The sequence below is a fragment of the Sciurus vulgaris genome, assembly GCF_902686455.1.
Source record: "Sciurus vulgaris genome assembly, chromosome: 11".
Lineage (NCBI taxonomy): Eukaryota > Metazoa > Chordata > Mammalia > Rodentia > Sciuridae > Sciurus > Sciurus vulgaris.
The window spans coordinates 65826101-65844787 of record NC_136472.1 but is presented as its reverse complement, the minus strand read 5'-3'; the positions used below and the strand labels follow the sequence as shown (position 1 = coordinate 65844787).

At 39.2% G+C, this 18687-nt stretch overlaps 1 protein-coding gene across 3 annotated transcripts in view; it reads right to left on the bottom strand.

Moving 5' to 3' along the window:
* Window positions 1–5046: 5046 nt before the first annotated feature.
* LOC306640958 (interferon-induced very large GTPase 1-like) overlaps window positions 5047–18687 on the bottom strand; it is a 53913-nt gene continuing 40272 nt past the window's right edge. For 2 of the 3 annotated variants that reach the window (XM_079105700.1, XM_079105699.1), the window contains exon 2: window positions 5047–13149. In XM_079105700.1, coding sequence (XP_078961826.1) covers window positions 5876–13147 — 7272 coding nt within the window. In that variant the 5' untranslated portion in view covers window positions 13148–13149 and the 3' untranslated portion in view covers window positions 5047–5875. Of the gene's footprint in view, window positions 13152–18687 lie in introns of all 3 variants that reach the window. The other variant, XM_079105701.1, reaches the window with a different exon arrangement.

Below are 18687 nucleotides of genomic sequence, written 5' to 3'. Positions count from 1 at the left end.
TGAATGGTATGAATCTACATCATGCACAACCATAGAAACAAAATGATGGACCCGTTTGTGTACAATGAATCAAAATGCAGTCTGTAAAAATTTTTTAAAAAATGAAAAAAATATTCATGGAGAGTGGTATTTGGCATTTTATCATTTTTCCTAATTTTTGAATTTTGTCAAAAATGCATGTTATTTATTAGAAATAAACAGAAAAATTTCATCATCATTTCATTTCTTTTTCTCCTATTATAATTATTTGGGGCTCATTACATAGTGGATCTCATTTGGAGCAATGCAGAGGTTTCAGTGACATTTGGCAAAGTCTGGAAACGTTTTTGGTGCTTCATTGATTGAAAGTGCATCAGCATCTGGTGGTAGACTTATAGAGATGTAGCTAAGCATCCTATAACACACTGTACATTTCCCCACAAGGAAGACTTTTCTGACTGTGAGTGTTAGCATTGCTAGGTTGAAATATCTTGGAAGTCTTTAACTTCATTAGGCACATTATCACCACTTGGTGGTGAGAAAAGGGCCTGCGACTTTAATGTAGTTTCAACCAGAAGTCAGATGAGGGAACTGGGTATTGAGGCAGGAAAGTCTTGGAGTAAACTTCATAGATTTAACTTGATGGATGGAAGGGAAGAACCTCCATTTGCACCCAGGGGTGTCTCTCTATTACATAAGATGATGAAACTTTAACTCTTTCTGGAGTATTCCAATCTTGAGCACAAAGGAACACAGCATGAACACGGCATTTTTCCTTGTTTGGGCTCAACGTGTTTCCTCCATCTCACTTTAAGGAATGAATTTGCAAGACCTGGCTTCTTTCCTTGACCCCTACCCCAACTCTAAATTCAAAGGCCAAATTTAAAATATCTATTTTTGTTTTGCTTTTCCTCTTTTTTAAATCTATTGGTTTTCTGTTTTCTGATTATTACTGACTAATGAGTTGCTCATCTAGCAACTGTCTTATCTTTCTCTTTGCTTCTCATGTTCCTGTCTGCTAGTCTTTAATCTTCCAAGAATAATTCCAACCTGGAGCACAAAAGACCACAGCAACTTCCCTTGTTTTGCCTCAGCGTGTTTCCTCCATCTCTCTCTAAGGAATGAATTTGCAAGACCTAGGCTTCTTACCTTGACCCGACTCCAACTCTAGATTCAAAGGTCACATGGAAAATATGTGTTCTTGTTCTGCTCATTAGTTTTACTCATTTTTAAATCTACTGGTTTTCTGTTTTATAATTATAACTGACTAATGAGTTGCTCATCTGACAACTGACTTATCCTTTTGCTTCTCAAGTTCCTGCCTGCTAGTCTTTTCTGGAAGGCTGGCATCCTCTCTGCTGCTCTCTTCCTACTGGTGGTGGGAAGAGAATATTTTGTAGCCTTTTTTTCTTTTTACATTGTTTCTTTATTATTCGCAACCCTTAGCAATCTTTACCAAAGTATTGAAGGATGTCATAGATTTGTTTTTCCAGAAGCAGGTGTTGAAACAATGTGCAAGATATTTCTCAGGGATCAACATTTATGAAAGAAGGCAGAAGAACTAGGATTTGGCAGAAGGAGAAACTGAGTGGTGGAGCAAGCCTTACAAAGCTTCTAGGACAAGGAGAAGCTTGGAGTGAGCAGAGCCCACCAGAGCAACCTGTGTCAGGCCAACATGGTGGGCCTCTGTGTCACTCAATCACTGGATACAAGTTGCCCAGGAGAGCCTGACCTCAGGGGCAGAGGCCCTCTGAAAGAAAGGCAGATGTGATAGATGTGAGGGCTGATGAGTAGCTGCTTCCTTCACTCCCATCAGCTGGGTGGCAAGTCCTTCCTTGAAGGAGGATCTGGGTGGTGCACTTCTGTACCCCAGAGAGGAGCTGATGAGATGCACAATGTAAGGTACCAGATAACCTGACCATTTTCATGATTCAAGGGAGAAGAACCAAAGATAATTAAACTATTAAGGAGGTTATTCCCAAACTAACATGACCTGGTTCACATTTTTTTTCCAATTTATGTAAATCACTTGTATTGCACTAAAAATAATACTGACATTGGAGCAATTAGCTGTTGTCAAGGGAAGATTATAATGCTCTTACTCTGCCTTTCTTGACTCTGATCCTCATCAATTTTTCACATTTACAGATTTTATTATGTTTTATTTTTATATCCTATTTAGTTAAATAAAACATAGATAAAATAATAAGACAAACACATTTATAACTATTACTTGGGTAAAATATGTAAGTTGGACCTGCTTTTTCAGGAACTTACAATTGAGCTTGGACTGGAGGCCTCACCACATTTCAGTATCATAGCATTAATGTCAGTTACCAGCACAATGACTTCTATTAAGATGACTTTCCTCCCTGGTACTATTAACTAACATGGGAACATATGCCATGAGCCAGGAAAATGTATTGTTTCCAAGTCATCTGCACACCTGTATGAGATGGCCATATTTTATAGAAGAAGAACATGAAGAAGACACAGGCTGATTTGTCCAAGGTCAGATAGCTATAGCAAAATAGTGGGGCCCCTATTTACATAACATTTAAGTTTTAACTCCATGTTCCTGCTCTTATCTACAGTTGCAAGCTAGCATTCCTTAAGTCTCAAAACTTGACTTAAACCTACTAATTCCCTTCATCATCTTAAATCCTTCCTCTTCTCGTTTCTTCTCTTCTTTATTCATTTTTACTGGAGCGACTTTTCTAATAAATTTTGTGCATGCAGATTTGTTTCTCAGGCCTGTCTCTAGAAAACTAAGATATATTCCACACTGACAAAAAAATGTGATAGTGACTTTGTTACATTTGGTTAATTTGTGTTTGTAATACATATCACTATTAATAAAGTGCCAAATGACTGATATTTTGAACTGCATTTTGAGCTCTTGTTATAATTACAAGACTATTTTGGGGGGACTATTTTTTCAAATGTGGTTTCCCAAGGAGTCCATGATGAATCTACTTCACCTATTAGTGTAGTTGTAGTACAATTTTATTCAAAAGCAAAGGAATAGGGAATATGAGATAGGCATTATAATAACGATGCACTTACTACATGTGTGGCATTGTCCTCCATGCATTGTACATAGTCATTCATTTATAATGAGGAGCCTAGCGTTGCATGTTAGGCTACCTGAGGACACAGAGGATAAAATTGCAATCAGAAGTCTCACAGGCGTCACTACTATAGTGATAGCACTATGAGTAGTCATCACAACAGTACGAGATAATGTAATGTAATATATCATATGTCACTTTCTTTTACTGCTGTTCACACTCATGTACAAAACACTGAAATAAAATTTAAATAGCTTGTTTAGAATTTACTGGAGTAGAGAGAATAACAAGTCTGAGAGAAGGAGAAAATGACAATTGTACATTTCATATGCCTTTCTCCATAGTCCCAAAGCACTCCAAAACTTAGGGAAACAATTTTTAGACATATCCCATTGCCTACATGTCATTAGTTTCATGTTGTCTTTCTCTAAGAAAAAGAGATCTACTCCAAAATTTCTCAGAGCAATTTTCCATCTTCTTTTAAGGGTCACATTTTTATTTTATTTTTTATTTTTATAGACAGATAATAAGTGTACATAATTATAGGGTACAGTGTGATGATTTGATACATGTTTACATTGTATCGAAAGCAAATTAGGCAAAATAACTTTATGTACTTATCTCTCTTTGGGGCGGTAATTGAAAATTTACTCTTGGCAATCTTGGATTGTAAAATACATTATATATTATTGCTATAAATCTACTTAATTTTTAAATTATAAGTAGAGAAAATAAAGTAAAACAGAGATTACAGAAATACAAACATTTCTGTAACTACTGCTTGCATTAAAATAGTTTGGACTTGCTTCTTCATCTTCTCACAAGTGAGTACAGAGTGTAGACACAACACATTTCTGTAAGATAGCAATACTAATAATGTCAATAACTAGCATAATTAATAGTCAACTCACTGTGCAATAGATCTCCTGAACTTACTCCTCTAGTTTAACTGAAACTTTACCTTTTGACCAGCTTCCTCCTTTCCCCCACCCACCCCTCAGTCTCTGGTAACCTCCATTCTACTCTCTACTTCTGTGAGTTCTAACTTTTAGAGTCCACACCAAAGTGCATAACTCATACCTTGTTCATGAAATGGAATGCTCTCCTAGGATCCATTGCCATCCTAGCCCCATCCCTACTGGCCTTGTGATTCCCTTCCCACTCTACTTGCACCTCTACTTTAACTGATGGGAACATCCCTAAATCTGCTGATGTGGTGATCCCCAATTCCTGTTTCTCTGCTTCCCACTTCAGTGACTGAGGCTCATTCTGCTGCCCCTGAGAACCCTGCCCCCACTGACCTTGTACCTCTTTCCAGCTCTAATTCTGTGACCTTCAGTCAGACCCAGTGTTCTCCACCTTGATGTTCTCATCCCACTGACCCCTTTCCCCTGCTCCACTGTTCCTGAGGGCTCTTCCCCAGTAACACTGAAACCAGTAACACTGTTAATTTCTTCCATTTCTGGCTCCAATTTGATTTTTTTCCCCCTACTTCTATTACAGAAAGCACCATCTACATAGTCCTCTTTTTTCTATCCCAATATACCTCTTCCCAGTGTTTTTGTCATCTTTCTAGGCTGGTCTCTGGATCTCATATAGTAATCATACTGCTGAAATGCCTGAGGAGTTTATTAAATAACTTTTTATTATAAAAATATTTTGGCTTGAAAATAAAAAGTAATATATGATACTTCTTGGTTAATGTCCTTTGGATTTATTGAATATAAAAAAAATTTAACAATGTTAATCGAATTTGAGCCTTTTCACAACTTACCATGAATTGAATGACAGGCACCTCCTGAAAAAGGCTTCTGTCCCCATCCCTACATCAGTTTGATCTCATAAAGATATTTTCTCAATTTTCACCATGACATTTTTTCCAGAGAGAAGAGAAAAACCATACTGTTCAAAAACACCTATATCCTTTATAATATTTTTCTTTTTCTAGACTTCTGAAAACCAGCATGGTAACTAATACCTTTAATCCAGCTATAATCCAATTTACATAGTCATCATAAATTTTTTTCATGAAGGAATCATTCTCAGGTACATAACACCAGGCTTTGAAGACCTAAATTTTGTGTATATCTCAAATTTTGTACCAAGAATAGAGATGTCCCAAGGAACCAGAAAGAAGAGAGTGTTGATTAAATGAAGAAAACAGGTATTTGATTTCTGTTTCCTATGTTTGCTTGATCATGTTTCCTGACTTGATGAAGACTCTATCCCAGACAAGTCACTGGTTTGTTCTTCACTAGAACAAAATATACATAAATAACACTATACTTGGGAATCATGAAATTTCCATTAATGCTTTTGTATTGAAGGGTAAGTATATTTTCTTCATGAATTGAGAGAGTGAAAAAAATTCATGTAAGGAGGAAAAGTCTATTTGTAAGTTTCCAGTGAAGACCTGCATGTTGATTCAACTGCCATGCATTTACTGTACAGGAATTTGTAGCATAACAAAATGACTTTAAATTTCTTGTTTGAAGATGTTTTTCTCTGAGGTATTATTATTTTAAAAAATAACACAGAACAATATTTCAATGTAGGACAAAGTTATTTTAAATAGATTTTATTTCATTCCCTCATACGTTCTTATTTTAGCAATTTCTTTCCAATGCAGATGGAATTAAGGGAGAGGGAAATTAAGTACTTATACAGGAACTCTTAAACTCTTGAAATGATAATTGATCTATTTTTACACATTTTATTCACAAAGTGAAATATTTAAATTCTAGTTGTAACAAGGATGTGCTTTAAGACTGGTGTGCGCTGTGATATTTGTTGAGATGCTAAGGTTCTTGTGTGGTCATTGAGAATTATTGCTTTTTCAAGTAATTAAGCATGTCCTGTTTTGTGATTTTTGTCCATTCATCAGGAATTTTACCTTTTCCTTTAAATTTTATCTGATATTTTGCTTCTAGGTTTGTTCTGAAGTGAGAGACAAACCATTTCCAATATGGCTGGATGGATGAGTCTGGGGTGATGCTCCATGTGGCATAATCCCCTCCTGCCTTCCGATAGTTCTTATAAGGAATTTCCCAATCATCTCTCAAAACAAGCAAAGAATCACTTGCTACTAAAGTAGAACAACAATCAATGACAAAGTTGTCTGTTCCAATCACCTTCCCACCTTGTACTGCCCGAGGACGATGAAATGGAACACTGTGATCTCCATCGTGTTTAGGGATTGTGTTTGTACAAATTGCTTTACATAGAGGACACTGTTTCCAGCAGCCACAGAGATGTTCAGAGAGGATTTTCTCAATTTCAGGAACCATTTCATCTATGGATCTATTGGAAAAGTTCTGTTCTACTTTCTTCATTTCAGGATCCAAAGCTGCACTCATGGTTTTTTTGAAAAATTCCATATCTTGTATCTCTTGATGTTCAATACTTGTCAAGTCTCTTCGTGGGAAGATAACGTTGTTCCCCAGGTGATCACAGAACAAATCCAGCCACCCAGATGCAGTGCTGCTTGCATCTTTCCCTACCTCTGTGGATTCATAAATGGCAGAGAGGATGGCATTCTTGATGTCATCTAAACTTGTTTTGAATAAAGTCTTTATTTTTTTATCTCTGTTGTCTGAACAGTACCTTTTAGTATGGTTTTCAATGTAAGTCTTAAAAAATGATTTTGGATTGTGAATATATTTCCAATAATTGTCAAAGTTTTCTTCTTCTGCTAGAGAGATGAGAATGTGTTTCTCCAGATTCACCCTGTTTCCATTGAATGCAGGGCAGGTAACTCGTATCTCCCCAGCTATTTTAGGGGCCAGTTCTCCCCAGATGGTGGCAGAGACAGCTGGCGTGAGCTTGTGCCACAGAAAATCAACAAAAGATGTGATGGAGGTTGCACCTTGGCAGGAGATTTTGAAACTCATGAAAAAATCGTCTTTCTTGCATTCTAGATAGTTTACAGGATCATGTGCTGCCTTGAATGTCCTGTGCATCTCCTTAAACTGCTTTGATGCTCTTTGAAATAAACATGAAGATAATTTTATATTATATTTGCTGGTAAATACATATCTTTCCTTAGTGTGTGCAGCTTTCACTTCCTCTTCTATTATTCTTAGGATTTTATGGAAGTCATTTTGATCATAATCACGTTGTTGACTCAAAATACTATTAATATATTCATTAAATCTTGAAAAAATGTGTTCAGTAGTTACATTAATGGACATTTTATCACAGACTTCTAAATTTTTTGTGAACACCCAATATTCTGTACACATCTTGACATGTTTTCCAAAATCTATTTGAAAATCCTCTCCAGTATTTTTCTTTAGTTTTTCCACTATGTTTTTCTCTTTTTTGAAATAATCCAAAAGGATGTTTTCAGCATCTATATCAATGTTAGGCTCTATGGCTTGAGGGAGATTTGAGGACACTTCATAAACCCATTTTCCCCAAAGTTGATTGAATTTCACACATAACTCTTCATCACTCAATTCCTTACCTTTTACATTTAAAGCCAGGATTCGGCTCCTTTCCAATAATTCATTTTCATATACATTCTTTTTCTGTTCCAGTCTTTCTTGACTATTTTTGAGACTAATAAGCTCATTGGCTTTTCTTCTGGTATCTGAAATAAGTGACTCTTTAAGGATTAGAAGCTTATTTTCAAAATAGGCTTTCCATTGGACAATTATGTCAGATTCTGGGTCTTCAGTAAAATATTTTTCAAATTCTTGCTTGATGGTGTCATATTTCTCTGTAACTGGATATTCAATTATGCTTGCTGGGAGTGTAAGAATTATTCTATTCTGAATCTGATTCTTCAGCTGGTTCTGCAATTCTAGCATATGACTCCTGAGCTTCCAAGTCCAATGATTATACATAGTTTCCAGTTTGCTCATGGCCATGACCTCTCGGGTGTTCCTGAAACTGAAAATAAAGTTCTCACTTACCAGGGCTCGCCACAAATCTTGAACTCTGAATTTTACATCTGATATCTTCATGATGCTTCCCCTGGATTCCTGTTTGGCAGTCAAAAGGATTCTACTTTTCAGTTCCTGGACATTGTGGCTATAGCGAGGATTGGGAGGGGCCATGGGGGGATTGCCATCCCAGAGGTGAGCAAAGTAGTACACGTGAGAATTGACATCAAACTTGATGACATCACTGAATCCGATTACATCTAAGCACTCTTCTTGTTTGGCAGCCAGTGCTGCCATTTGATCTAGCCTCTGCTTTAGCAGCCTTCGTCCTTTCATGGTTTGGTCTTTAGCTGTAACTTCTCCCACATTCTGATGCACAAATATGCACCTTGGGGAGATATTCACTTGTTTCATCCTCAGAAAGGCTTGGACTGCTATCTGTAGGATATCTTGCATTTCTGATGGATTCTCCCCAAATATATTGATCAGAGTCATGTTTGCAAGTCCAATGACAAAGGTTGCTAACTCATTGTCCCAATTCTGGGACTTGTTGCTGAGTTCTGGGGCCCGAAGTCCTTCTGTGTCGACAACCAGCACAAAGTCAAAGCCAAGTTCCTCTGTGGATGTCTCGTCCACCTTCAGGAGCTGCATGTAGGCCCCCTTGGTACAACTGCCTGCACTGACCGAGAACTGCAACCCGAAAAGAGCATTTAGTAGGGTGGACTTCCCTGAGCTCTGCAGGCCAAGGACAGAGAGAACAAAGAGCCTCTTGTCTCCAAGTTTCTCAGAGAGCTTGTCAAAAACAGCTGCCACCCATTTTAGGGGCACATAGGAAGCATCTGCATCCATCAGCTCTATGGGAACTCCAGATATCATCAGGTCTGCAGCAATTTGGGGAAGGGAGAGAAAAATTGTGTCTCTTTTGGAGGAAGTTTCTTCCAGAGCTTCATAGATCTGGCCAACCTCTCTGAGAAATTGCTCAATTCCTAAGGAGCAGTCACTAATCTCGGTAGAGATGGCTTCTATTTTACTTTTCAAAGAGTTGCTGTTTTGGAATTTTTGCTTATCCGTTTGTACATCTGACCACAAATGAATTAGTTTTTTGTGCAGGTTTTCCAAATGCTCTGCAGTCAGGCTATCTAAAAACACACTCAGCCACTGCAAAAAGTAGAGTGTGGTGTGAGTTTCTGAATACTTGTAGAGAATCTGAAGCACAGATTGCATTACATCTTTGAGAGGAAATGCTCTTTCCAACTGTTGTTGCCGTATTCTTTGTTTATCTGTCTCAATCTCACTCTTGTGTTGTTCAATACTTCGATTCCCCTTTTCTCTCAGATGGTACAGTTCTTTGTCCTTCTTACACCAAAGATGCCACAGTTTTCCCTGAAGGGGTAAGAAGGTCTCCTTCACCTGAGACAACTCCCTTTGTCCTAGGAGAGCTATTATCGTCTGTGCCTTTTCTTTGACTTCCTTGCAATCTCTCTGGTCTTCATCAATGAGAAATCCCTGCTGGCGAGCAACTTGAGAACAGTCCTCTAAACTGAGAATAGTGCCAGAGAGCTCTAGCAAATGTCTGATGGTAGTTGTGAGCTCCTCTGTCAATTCTGCCTCATTTCTATTCCTTAGACCAATTTTCACTCTCCTATCACAATTACTAGCTTTGCATTTTTCTTTGTCATCAAGCAAGCAGATCAATGATCTTGATGACCGACATAGGTCACGGACTATTTTTTGGTTTTCTTTATTGTCATCAGCAGCTGACATGAGGACCACAATGAGAGAAGAGACCTCCTTCAGGAAGGTGAGCTGCCTTTTATGCTCCTTTGCATCTCCATGAAGATTGGTGAAGGTCACACAGCTGTCAAACCTGTCCTCCTCTTCCCCCCCAGGGCAGAACCAGCAGATTTCCACCACACCCCCCATCAAGAGACAGTTCTTGCTGCTTTCTCTGCAGTGTCGGTGGAAGAACACATCATGTTTGCGTTCACTGAGAAGATAGTTCATGATCTGAGATTTGGAAGCTGACAGTCCATTACCAACTCTAATGAAGGACACAATGGGGGTGGAGACACAACACATCTGCTGACTCTTGTGACTGTTCTTCCCTTGTAGTGATTTGCTTCCTTGCTGCCAACTCCTCCTAATTTGTCTGAGAGACCAGAGGGAGAATTCGATTTGAGAAGTGCAGGGATTTGGCACCAGGAGGGGCAGGGCAAATTGACAGATGGATAGTTTGGTGCAAATATATTGTCTGGCAAAATCATCTGCAGTGTGAAAAATGGCCATCTGGATATCCATGGGGTGAATATTGGGCCTGGACTCAGTGGTCAAAGGCCCAGTGAGACTATCACTGCCTTCAACAAAGTCTTCATATGGATCAAAAACCTCACTTTCCTGATCAGAGGCTCTTGGAGAAACCTGATATTCCAATTTTCCTTCGTCTTTGAAAACCAGGTATCTCAGTCCATAATCCAGCATCAGTAACTTCTGAAGGAAATAGAAAGGAAGTTCCTGTTCTGATTTGGGCTTGGTGTTGCACACAGAACTCTTGTAGATCAGATGGAAATTAGCTCTACTCATCCTTTTTGGGTAGTAGTGTTCTAGGCCAAGTCGCTGGAGTAAGTCTAGAAAGACTCCATTTTCTATTACTTCACTTGTGTTATTTTCATTAATATCTGGTTCATGGGACTGTTTCCTTTCATGGATAAGACTTTGTATCTGTCTTTTGACCTCATCCATTTGGAAAGAAGAGATGGTGGCTTCATAATCTCCATCAATGAGTAATCTCAAGTCTTTTTCTAGGTTTTCCCAATCGTGATCTGCCCCAAGTTTTGTGAGGACATGTACAACTTCTTTAGAAAATAAATGTCTCATGTGTTTTGTCATGAATTTCATGCGTTGCGTCTTCTCTTCTGGAGAAAGGGCTTTTAATCCAACCGTGGCTGTCAGACCTGTGAGTACCAGGAATGCATGGGCCCTATACCTGGAAATACTTTTGAGCTCCTGGTATTTATTATAGGCAGTTTGTATTTCATCAGGTAGAAAGTCTAACTCATTATGCCCCAGGAGAGGTCTAAAAATATTGCTTCCCACCTGATATCCTGCACCAGCTGCAATGGAAAGTAGCAAGATCTGTGTGTCTGGCTGCACTGTTGCTTGCAGGTGATTTACAAAGCTGTTGAGAGCCAAGCTCACCTCATATGTTGCCTTTCTTTGAGCTTCTTCTATTGTTTCTGTGGACTCAGATTTGACCTTCACTTCCAAGAATTCACTCTGTGTTTTCTTTAAGTTTTTAATGAATTCAGAAAATTGGGAGATGTTGACTTGCTCTTGCTCTAACTCTGACTGTTTGATCCAGTGCATAATGGAGTGAACCTGAGGAAAGTTTTCAACCTTGTATATGTGAGGATCTAGAAGGCTGCACAATGTAGTTTTGATAAAATCGGTTTTATAAGTGAAAGCCTTTTTGCAAAAGTTGACAGTATTGACTAGAAAAGTCTGCAGATCCTGATCAGTGAGGCACATGTTAATCCACATGTCATCACTTTTTGTTTTTTGACTCAGTGAGCGCATGAAATCTCTCAATTTTTGAAGCTGCTCTTCAGGATCAGACAATTCCCAGGACTTCACGCCATCTAGGAAAACTCTAACCTCTTGCCTAACACTGAGTAACTGCTCTCCCTCCTGGATCTGTTCAGAGAGACCAGTCAGAGAAATGTAGTTATCTTTCAGGCAGTTAGCCACTTTAACGTGATCCTTAAAATCACTTCTGTGTTTGGAGAGTATGATGTCCCAAGTGGGTACCAGTTGGAGTCCCCTATCAATGACACACCAAGTTTGATTGTTGGCAACAAGGCCATTGTTCCACTGGGCAGGATCATTTGCTTCTGGTGGGCCACCTGTCTTGGCCACAGATAATTGGAATTTGGTTTGGAGGTTTTGGAAAGTTTTGTTCTCAGAAGCTGCTTTTGAATGTGAGTCTGCCACATTCACACCTGCAGCAACATTCACACCATAGCCACTGTAGCTGCCCCTTATGTAAATATCAAGAGTCTCTACAGCCTGCTGCTTTATATCAATGAGCTGGTCACTTTTGAAACCCTTTAAGACAGCTTTCCACCAGTAGATTCCTCCCAGGTGCAGAGGGCCTTGGTTAGCATGAGAGCCAAACCTGTGGAAGAATTTTTCAGTCCTGTGTCTGAGCACCTGGGATTCTGGTGAGTCTGTATTCTGATCCAGGAGGTCTTCAAGGCATTTCAATTCCTGAAGAGCAGCATTGGACAACTGGAGCTGATCAATGGGAAAGTGGCAGGATGCCATGGGGACATAACTGAACTTCATTGAGCAGAAATAAGAGCACTCAGAATTTGCCTGGTGGTTTTCCTTGGATTCTGAATGTTTGCTCTTATGCAGTTCAGTTTCAAAATTAAATCCCCAACCTCCACCCTTGGCTGAAGTAGTTAAACTGAAGCCTAACTTCTCTATAGACTGGGTGAACATGAATTCTGCTTCAGAAGATGTAAATTCTTCAGTTTCCATCCGTGTGCTCTGCTGAGGGCCAAGGAGTGAGAACTCCTTGGGGACACTGAGTAGCTCTTCTCTTCTCTGCATCAGGTCCATTTGGTGGCATGTTTTGTAAATTCCCTGCAGAGCCAGCCCTCCAGATGCCCATCTTACCAGATCTCTATCTGGGAGTTTTTGCCTGTGGGACAGTGTCTGCTCCATGGGACTGAGTAGTGTCTGCATGATTTCCATGACTTCCCTTAAGGGCTTTTCAGGCCTTGGCCAGTACTCTTCAGGGATCTCCAAGGCTTGCCTCAGCTCTGCTTCTTTTCTCTTCACTGCCTCTTCCTGTCTCTGCCTCCCTTCTGACAGCAAATTCCTCAGCTCCTGTAGCAATTGTTCTGCCTGCCTCTGCTTTCCCTCCTGTGGTGATTCCTGTTTCTCTGGAAGACTATTTGAGTGGGACAGGTCAAGCAGCTTCTTCAGGGCCCTTTTCTCCCATGGATGTTGTACCTGGGATTTCAGCTTCTGGAGGTCTTTTTCTTTTAAATATCCTAATGCCTGCACACAGGTCACACCCAGATCTTGCTGCAACTTGGGCAACCAGTACTCAACATCCAGTCCTGCTTCCCTCAGCATCTCTTGAAATTCTTGCCTCCTTTTTCCTCTGAGCAGAGGCTCATCAGGGATCTGCTCAGTTGTGGCCATGACTGTGTGAAAAACAGACAGTTAGTCTTGACTGTTCTGAGCTTAGAAAGTGTCAACTACTTGTTACTTGATGAAAAACATGAATGTATTAGTAAAGCTAGTCTCCATTGGCTTCTCATCCTCTGGTTTATTTATCTAAAATATATTTTCATCAAAAACCTCTATTTATGATCTATCAAAATATATAAATGTATTCTACTGTCATGTACAACTAATTAGAACAAATACAAAAAAAAATTTAAAAACCCTCTCTGTGTATGTGCTAAACATCATTGTGGGTGTTGTCAACTGCTTTTTATTTGTGATGGTGAATTGCAACTTCATAGCATGATTTGGGCATTTACTACACAAACTCAATTGGATGGAAAGTATGAGACTGAGCATGGAGTTTGAGAATGTGAGTTTTAACACTTGATGCTTATTTTTAAAACTAGTAAAATACCACCATTTGGTTATCTTTCTTCTATTTTTTTTTCTTTTGATTGTTTCATTCCTATCAGTGTGTCAGTTCTTAGGTTATTGAATGCGTATTTACTTTCTTGTCCTTTAAAATGAACATCTAACCTGATTTATACTTCTATATCATTTCTTATGCTTCATCTTCATGTAGTTAATATTATCTTTCTGTTACATGAAGAATTGTTGATAGGTGGATGCCATTCAAGTCTATATATATGGATCCCTATGTTCTTCTCAGTCCAGGATTTCATTAGTGTTTTGCAGCCTCTCTGTCTTTAGTGCATATCCTTAAATGCAGATGAGATGTAGTTTAATTTGTTTCAATTTTACACATTATTCAGGAATTTTTTTCCTTCTGTACTTCTATCTCATTTAATGTCATTGGCATAATTGCTCAATGGGTATCCTATATAGTGGTCTCTATGAATCTAAACTTATGACATCATGTCTCTTCAATTTACCCTCAATTCTCTCCCTTTTATTTGACTTTTTGTTTTATTAATTTTAATTGGGACATTATCATATACATAATAATTCACTATGCCTATTCAAACAAGCACATAGCATAATTTGATCAATCTTATTCTGTGAGACCTTCCTTTCCCACCATGCCTCCACTGATCCTCTTGCTCTACCCTACTGATTTCCCTTCTATTATTATTATGATTGTTATTATTAGTTTAATTAGGATAAAGGCTCACTCCCTTTATTCTTATTTCCTTTTGATATATTTTATTCTCTAGTACTTTCCCATGCCAATCCCTCCTCCCTTCCTCCTGGTCCCCTTCATCTATTCTATTGTTCTCCCTTCTATTTCATGAGATCATTTTTTTCTATCTAGCTTCCTCTTCCTCTAATGACAGATAACATTTAATCTTTTTCTTTATGGGGCTGATTTATTTCACTTAACTTGATGTTCTCCAGTTCCATCTATTTATCATCAAATGACATAATTTCATTTTTATGACTAAATAAACATCGATTGTGTATATACTGCACTTTTTATATCCAGTTCCTTTCTTACACACATGTAGGCCAATTCAATAACTTGATTATTATGAATTTCACTTCTATAAGCATTAGCATGCATGTATCACTCTAGTCTGCTGATTTTAGTTAATTTGCGTAAGTAGAAAGGTGTGATATAGTAGAGTCATAAACTTGTTTCATTCCTAGTCTTTGGAAGAATCTCCATACTGCTTTCTTAAGTGGCTGTACAAATTTGCAGTCTCAAAAATAATGTATAAATAAATGTACACTATTTTTCCTCACATCCTCACCAGCAACTATTGTTATTTGTGCTCTTGATGTTAAAACTCCCTTTATTCTTATTTCTTTTTGCTTGCTACACACGGTCTTTTAGATTTTTCTTTCACTTGCCTTTGCTGGATTTAACATCTTCTCATCTGCTGTGGTTTGAACGTTTGTACCCTCCAGTACACTTTTTTGAAATTTTCCATTTAGCAGTATAAATAGGTGTATAAATAGGTGGTACCCTTGAGAGATGATTAGGGCTTATGGATGGGAAACACTTCATTATAAAATGATGATTTCTTTTCCCTTTGGCCTTTCTGCACTCTGCTTTCTCTTTGTGTTAACACAGCAGGAAGGCTGTGTTCAGACATCTTTGCCCTGATCTTGAACATTCAAACCTTTAGAACTGTTAGTCAATAGGTAGTAGGGTTGCATTTAAGTCACTAGGGTCCAATTTATGCTTCAAATATAAATCTTGCTCCTTGACCACTGGTGGTTTATTTTAAAACTGACATGTTTTCTTTGTTATTTTCTTTTTTCTCCCACAAACTATGAGGGAAGTAGGACTAACTTTCTTCCTGACCTAAACCAAGTTATCTGTGCTTCCACTTATTGTTCATAAGAATAAAGAAACTCTGGACTCAAAACTGGCACAACAAATCTTTTAAGGATATAACTTCTTAGATCCACTGATAATAATAGTTGTAAAACAGTTCTTGTATAGCTTCCTTTTAAAGCCCTCTGTTCCCCCTGGCAGGTAGAATGGTTTGTTGCCCGTGTGATGTGAGTCTCTTGCATTTATCCTTTGATAACAAAGGGATAAAACCTTTCCTTTGTCTAAAACTTAGTCTTTGTTATTGGATTGGCATCAAGGACAAGGACTGAGGTTTGGTATCAGATTTGGCACCCCAGGTGAGACCTGAGAATAGCCTCTGCTTCTTGGGCAAGTCTGGCACTCCAAGTGTGAGCTGGTTGAGAACAGACCACTGGAGAATTGGGAGACAGATAAATTTGCCTCTGGTCAGACTAGAGCAGTTGTTCCCATAAGGAAAAGGGAGCACCTGAGGAACTATCCTATCAGCTTACCCAGTCTCCTTTGACTTCATGGAACTCCTACTTTCTCTCCCTGAACTGTATTGTATACTGTGCCATACAGTTTATTTGAGATAAAAAGATGTTCAGTGGGATATATTTGCTGTGCCTCGGCAATCTGTTAACTCCTGTGATGTGTATGCCAAGATGCTTGAGTCCACCCATCTGGTTCTCCTTCATGGGAACATTTGATACCTCTTTGTGGGAACATCTGTGAATCTCAGGTGTAGGAATCACAGTTGGGTGGGAGTAGAGAAACTGTGGGATTTGTCCCCATATGGTCTGTCTGTTTTAAAAGATTTCCAATCTGTTGGCCTTGATTTTATGGAACCCCTCTGCTGTGGTTTGGATATAAGTTTTCCAAAAGCTCATGTGTGAGACAATGCCATAAGTTTAGAGGTGAGATGATTGGGTTATGACAGTCTTAACCCAATTAGTGAATTAATCCTCTGATAGGGATTAACTGAGTGGAAACTGAAGGCAAGTAGGGTGTGGTTAGATAAGGTGGGACATTGGGGACATGCCTTTGGGATATATATTTTGTCCCTGGAGAATGAAGTCTCTCTCTCTCTCTCTCTCTCTCTCTCTCTCTCTCTCTCTCTCTCTCTCATATTCCTGTTGCTGGGTTCCAAACAGCTTTTCTTTTCCATACACTTCCATCCTGATGTTGTTTCTCACTCCAAGTCCCAAGGAATGGAGTAGGCTATCTACAGATGTAGAGGTCTAAAACTGTGAGCCCCCAAATAAGGTTTTCTTCCTGTAAAATTGTTCTTCTAGGTCTGGCTGGCACTGTCTCTTCACTCTGCTTCAGCACTGACCCTAAGCTCAGACAGTTTGAGGTTATCCCTGCTGCAAATCAGGATTTGGAGATGTTGGTCTCAGCATGAAGGAATTAGTTTTGGAATCTGAATGGAATGGGGAGAAATGTTTGATGAATGGGGCAGGTGGGATCCCAAGGACTGAGTCTCTGGTCCACCTTCCAACCTGCCCCTGCCTTGGCAGACTCTCCTCTGCCTGCTGGCTGAAGAGAGTATGGCATCAGTAATTCCCCTGTTGCTCACACCAAGAGGTTATGACCTGGGGATGGAAATGGTTTCCTTTTTTAATACCTGTAAGGGAACCCCATTTGGTCAGAGAAACACCCAGCACTTGGGCAGGAAATTTGTGTTATTACAGTACCCCATTGGTATCAAATTGCAAGGGGATGGCCAGGAGTAAAACAATTGCCAGGAGTAAAACAGACACCCAGATATCACTCAAGATTTGATGTTAAAATATAAAAACTATAGTCTTTTCCATCAGCCTTACAGCTCTAGGGTGAAAGACAGGGAAAATAGTACAAGCCAAATAGTTCTAGGATCCTTCTTCAGAGGCGTGTAGAGCAGGAGGGGCCATGTCTATATGGGAACAAGGAGGAACCACTTCTGGGGGAACCCAAATATGGCTAGATCAGTAATGGTTCAAAAGTTAAAGATCCAGGAGGTGTTGCTTAAGAGGGATGATTCAAATCAGTTCCTGCTACAGAGATATTTACATAATATTCTGAGGTCATATACCCCAGTAGAGCTGGTGGAGATGGGGTCCATCATCTTCAGGTAGAAAATGAGCAAGTATACTAACATGGACAGTGGAGAGATGGGATGATGATGAATGGTATAGAAGGGTACAAAAACTGGCTTGATTAAATCTCTATCCTGATGACATTGGCACCTTTTCTGTAGAGCTGCTGATGAGTGTCGGGTCATTAATAAGTTGACATCTTCTGACCACTGAGAATATGTTGCCAAATTTAGAAGGTTTAATAAAAGCAGAGCTCATGGCTCCTATAAGGAGAATCTGTGCACTTGTTTGAGGGAGAATGTGAGGGGAATGTCAATAACCAGGCATCTGAGCCATTTTTTATACTAGGGGCCATATATAAAACTTTTAATACATTAGTCTTCAAAAAAAATTTGGAGAGCATATGCATTTGTGGACATGGGAACTGAATGTACTTGGTTATGTGGTAATACTGAAAAGTTTTCAGGTAGATTAACTGCTAGTAATGAATACAATGAGAGCTTGAGCCACAGTACTGATATTGTAGCCTATAAGTCTGTTGCCCACCCTCTTCCTGGTGTTTATATTTCCCATTAGTGAATACATTATAAGTGGTGATAAACACCTACAAACTACCATAAGCGAGTTCTGTTTGCGTTGCTGGGAGATTAAGCATGTGTCAGCTGGAAAGCCGTTATGAAAGGATGCAAAACACCCTCCCATTGCTTGTTAGTTGCCACTAGATAATGACTTACCATTGACCATCAAGAGATAATAAAGTCATACCTGTAATCCCAAGGGCTGGGGAGGCTGAGGCAGGAGGATCTTGAGTTTACACCAGCCTCAGCAAAATTGAGGGGCTAAGTCACTCAGGGAGACCCTGTCTCTAAATAAAATATAAAATAGAGCTGGGGATGTGGTTCTGTGGCCAAGTGCCTCTGAGTTAATCCCCAGTACCAAGAGGGTGGGGGAAAAAAAAAAGAGATAATAGAGACCATTCACGAGTTGGATAGTGTAAACATAATTTGCCCAAGTGACAGTGCTTTTAACTTCCCCATATGTCCCGTAGGAAATACAAATGCACCATGATACATGACAGTAGATTATGGGATTTAAATAAGATGCTCTCTCCACTTTAGTAGCTGCTCAGCACTCCTTTGGAAATCAACCATTGCATACTAGATATTTCTAAAAGC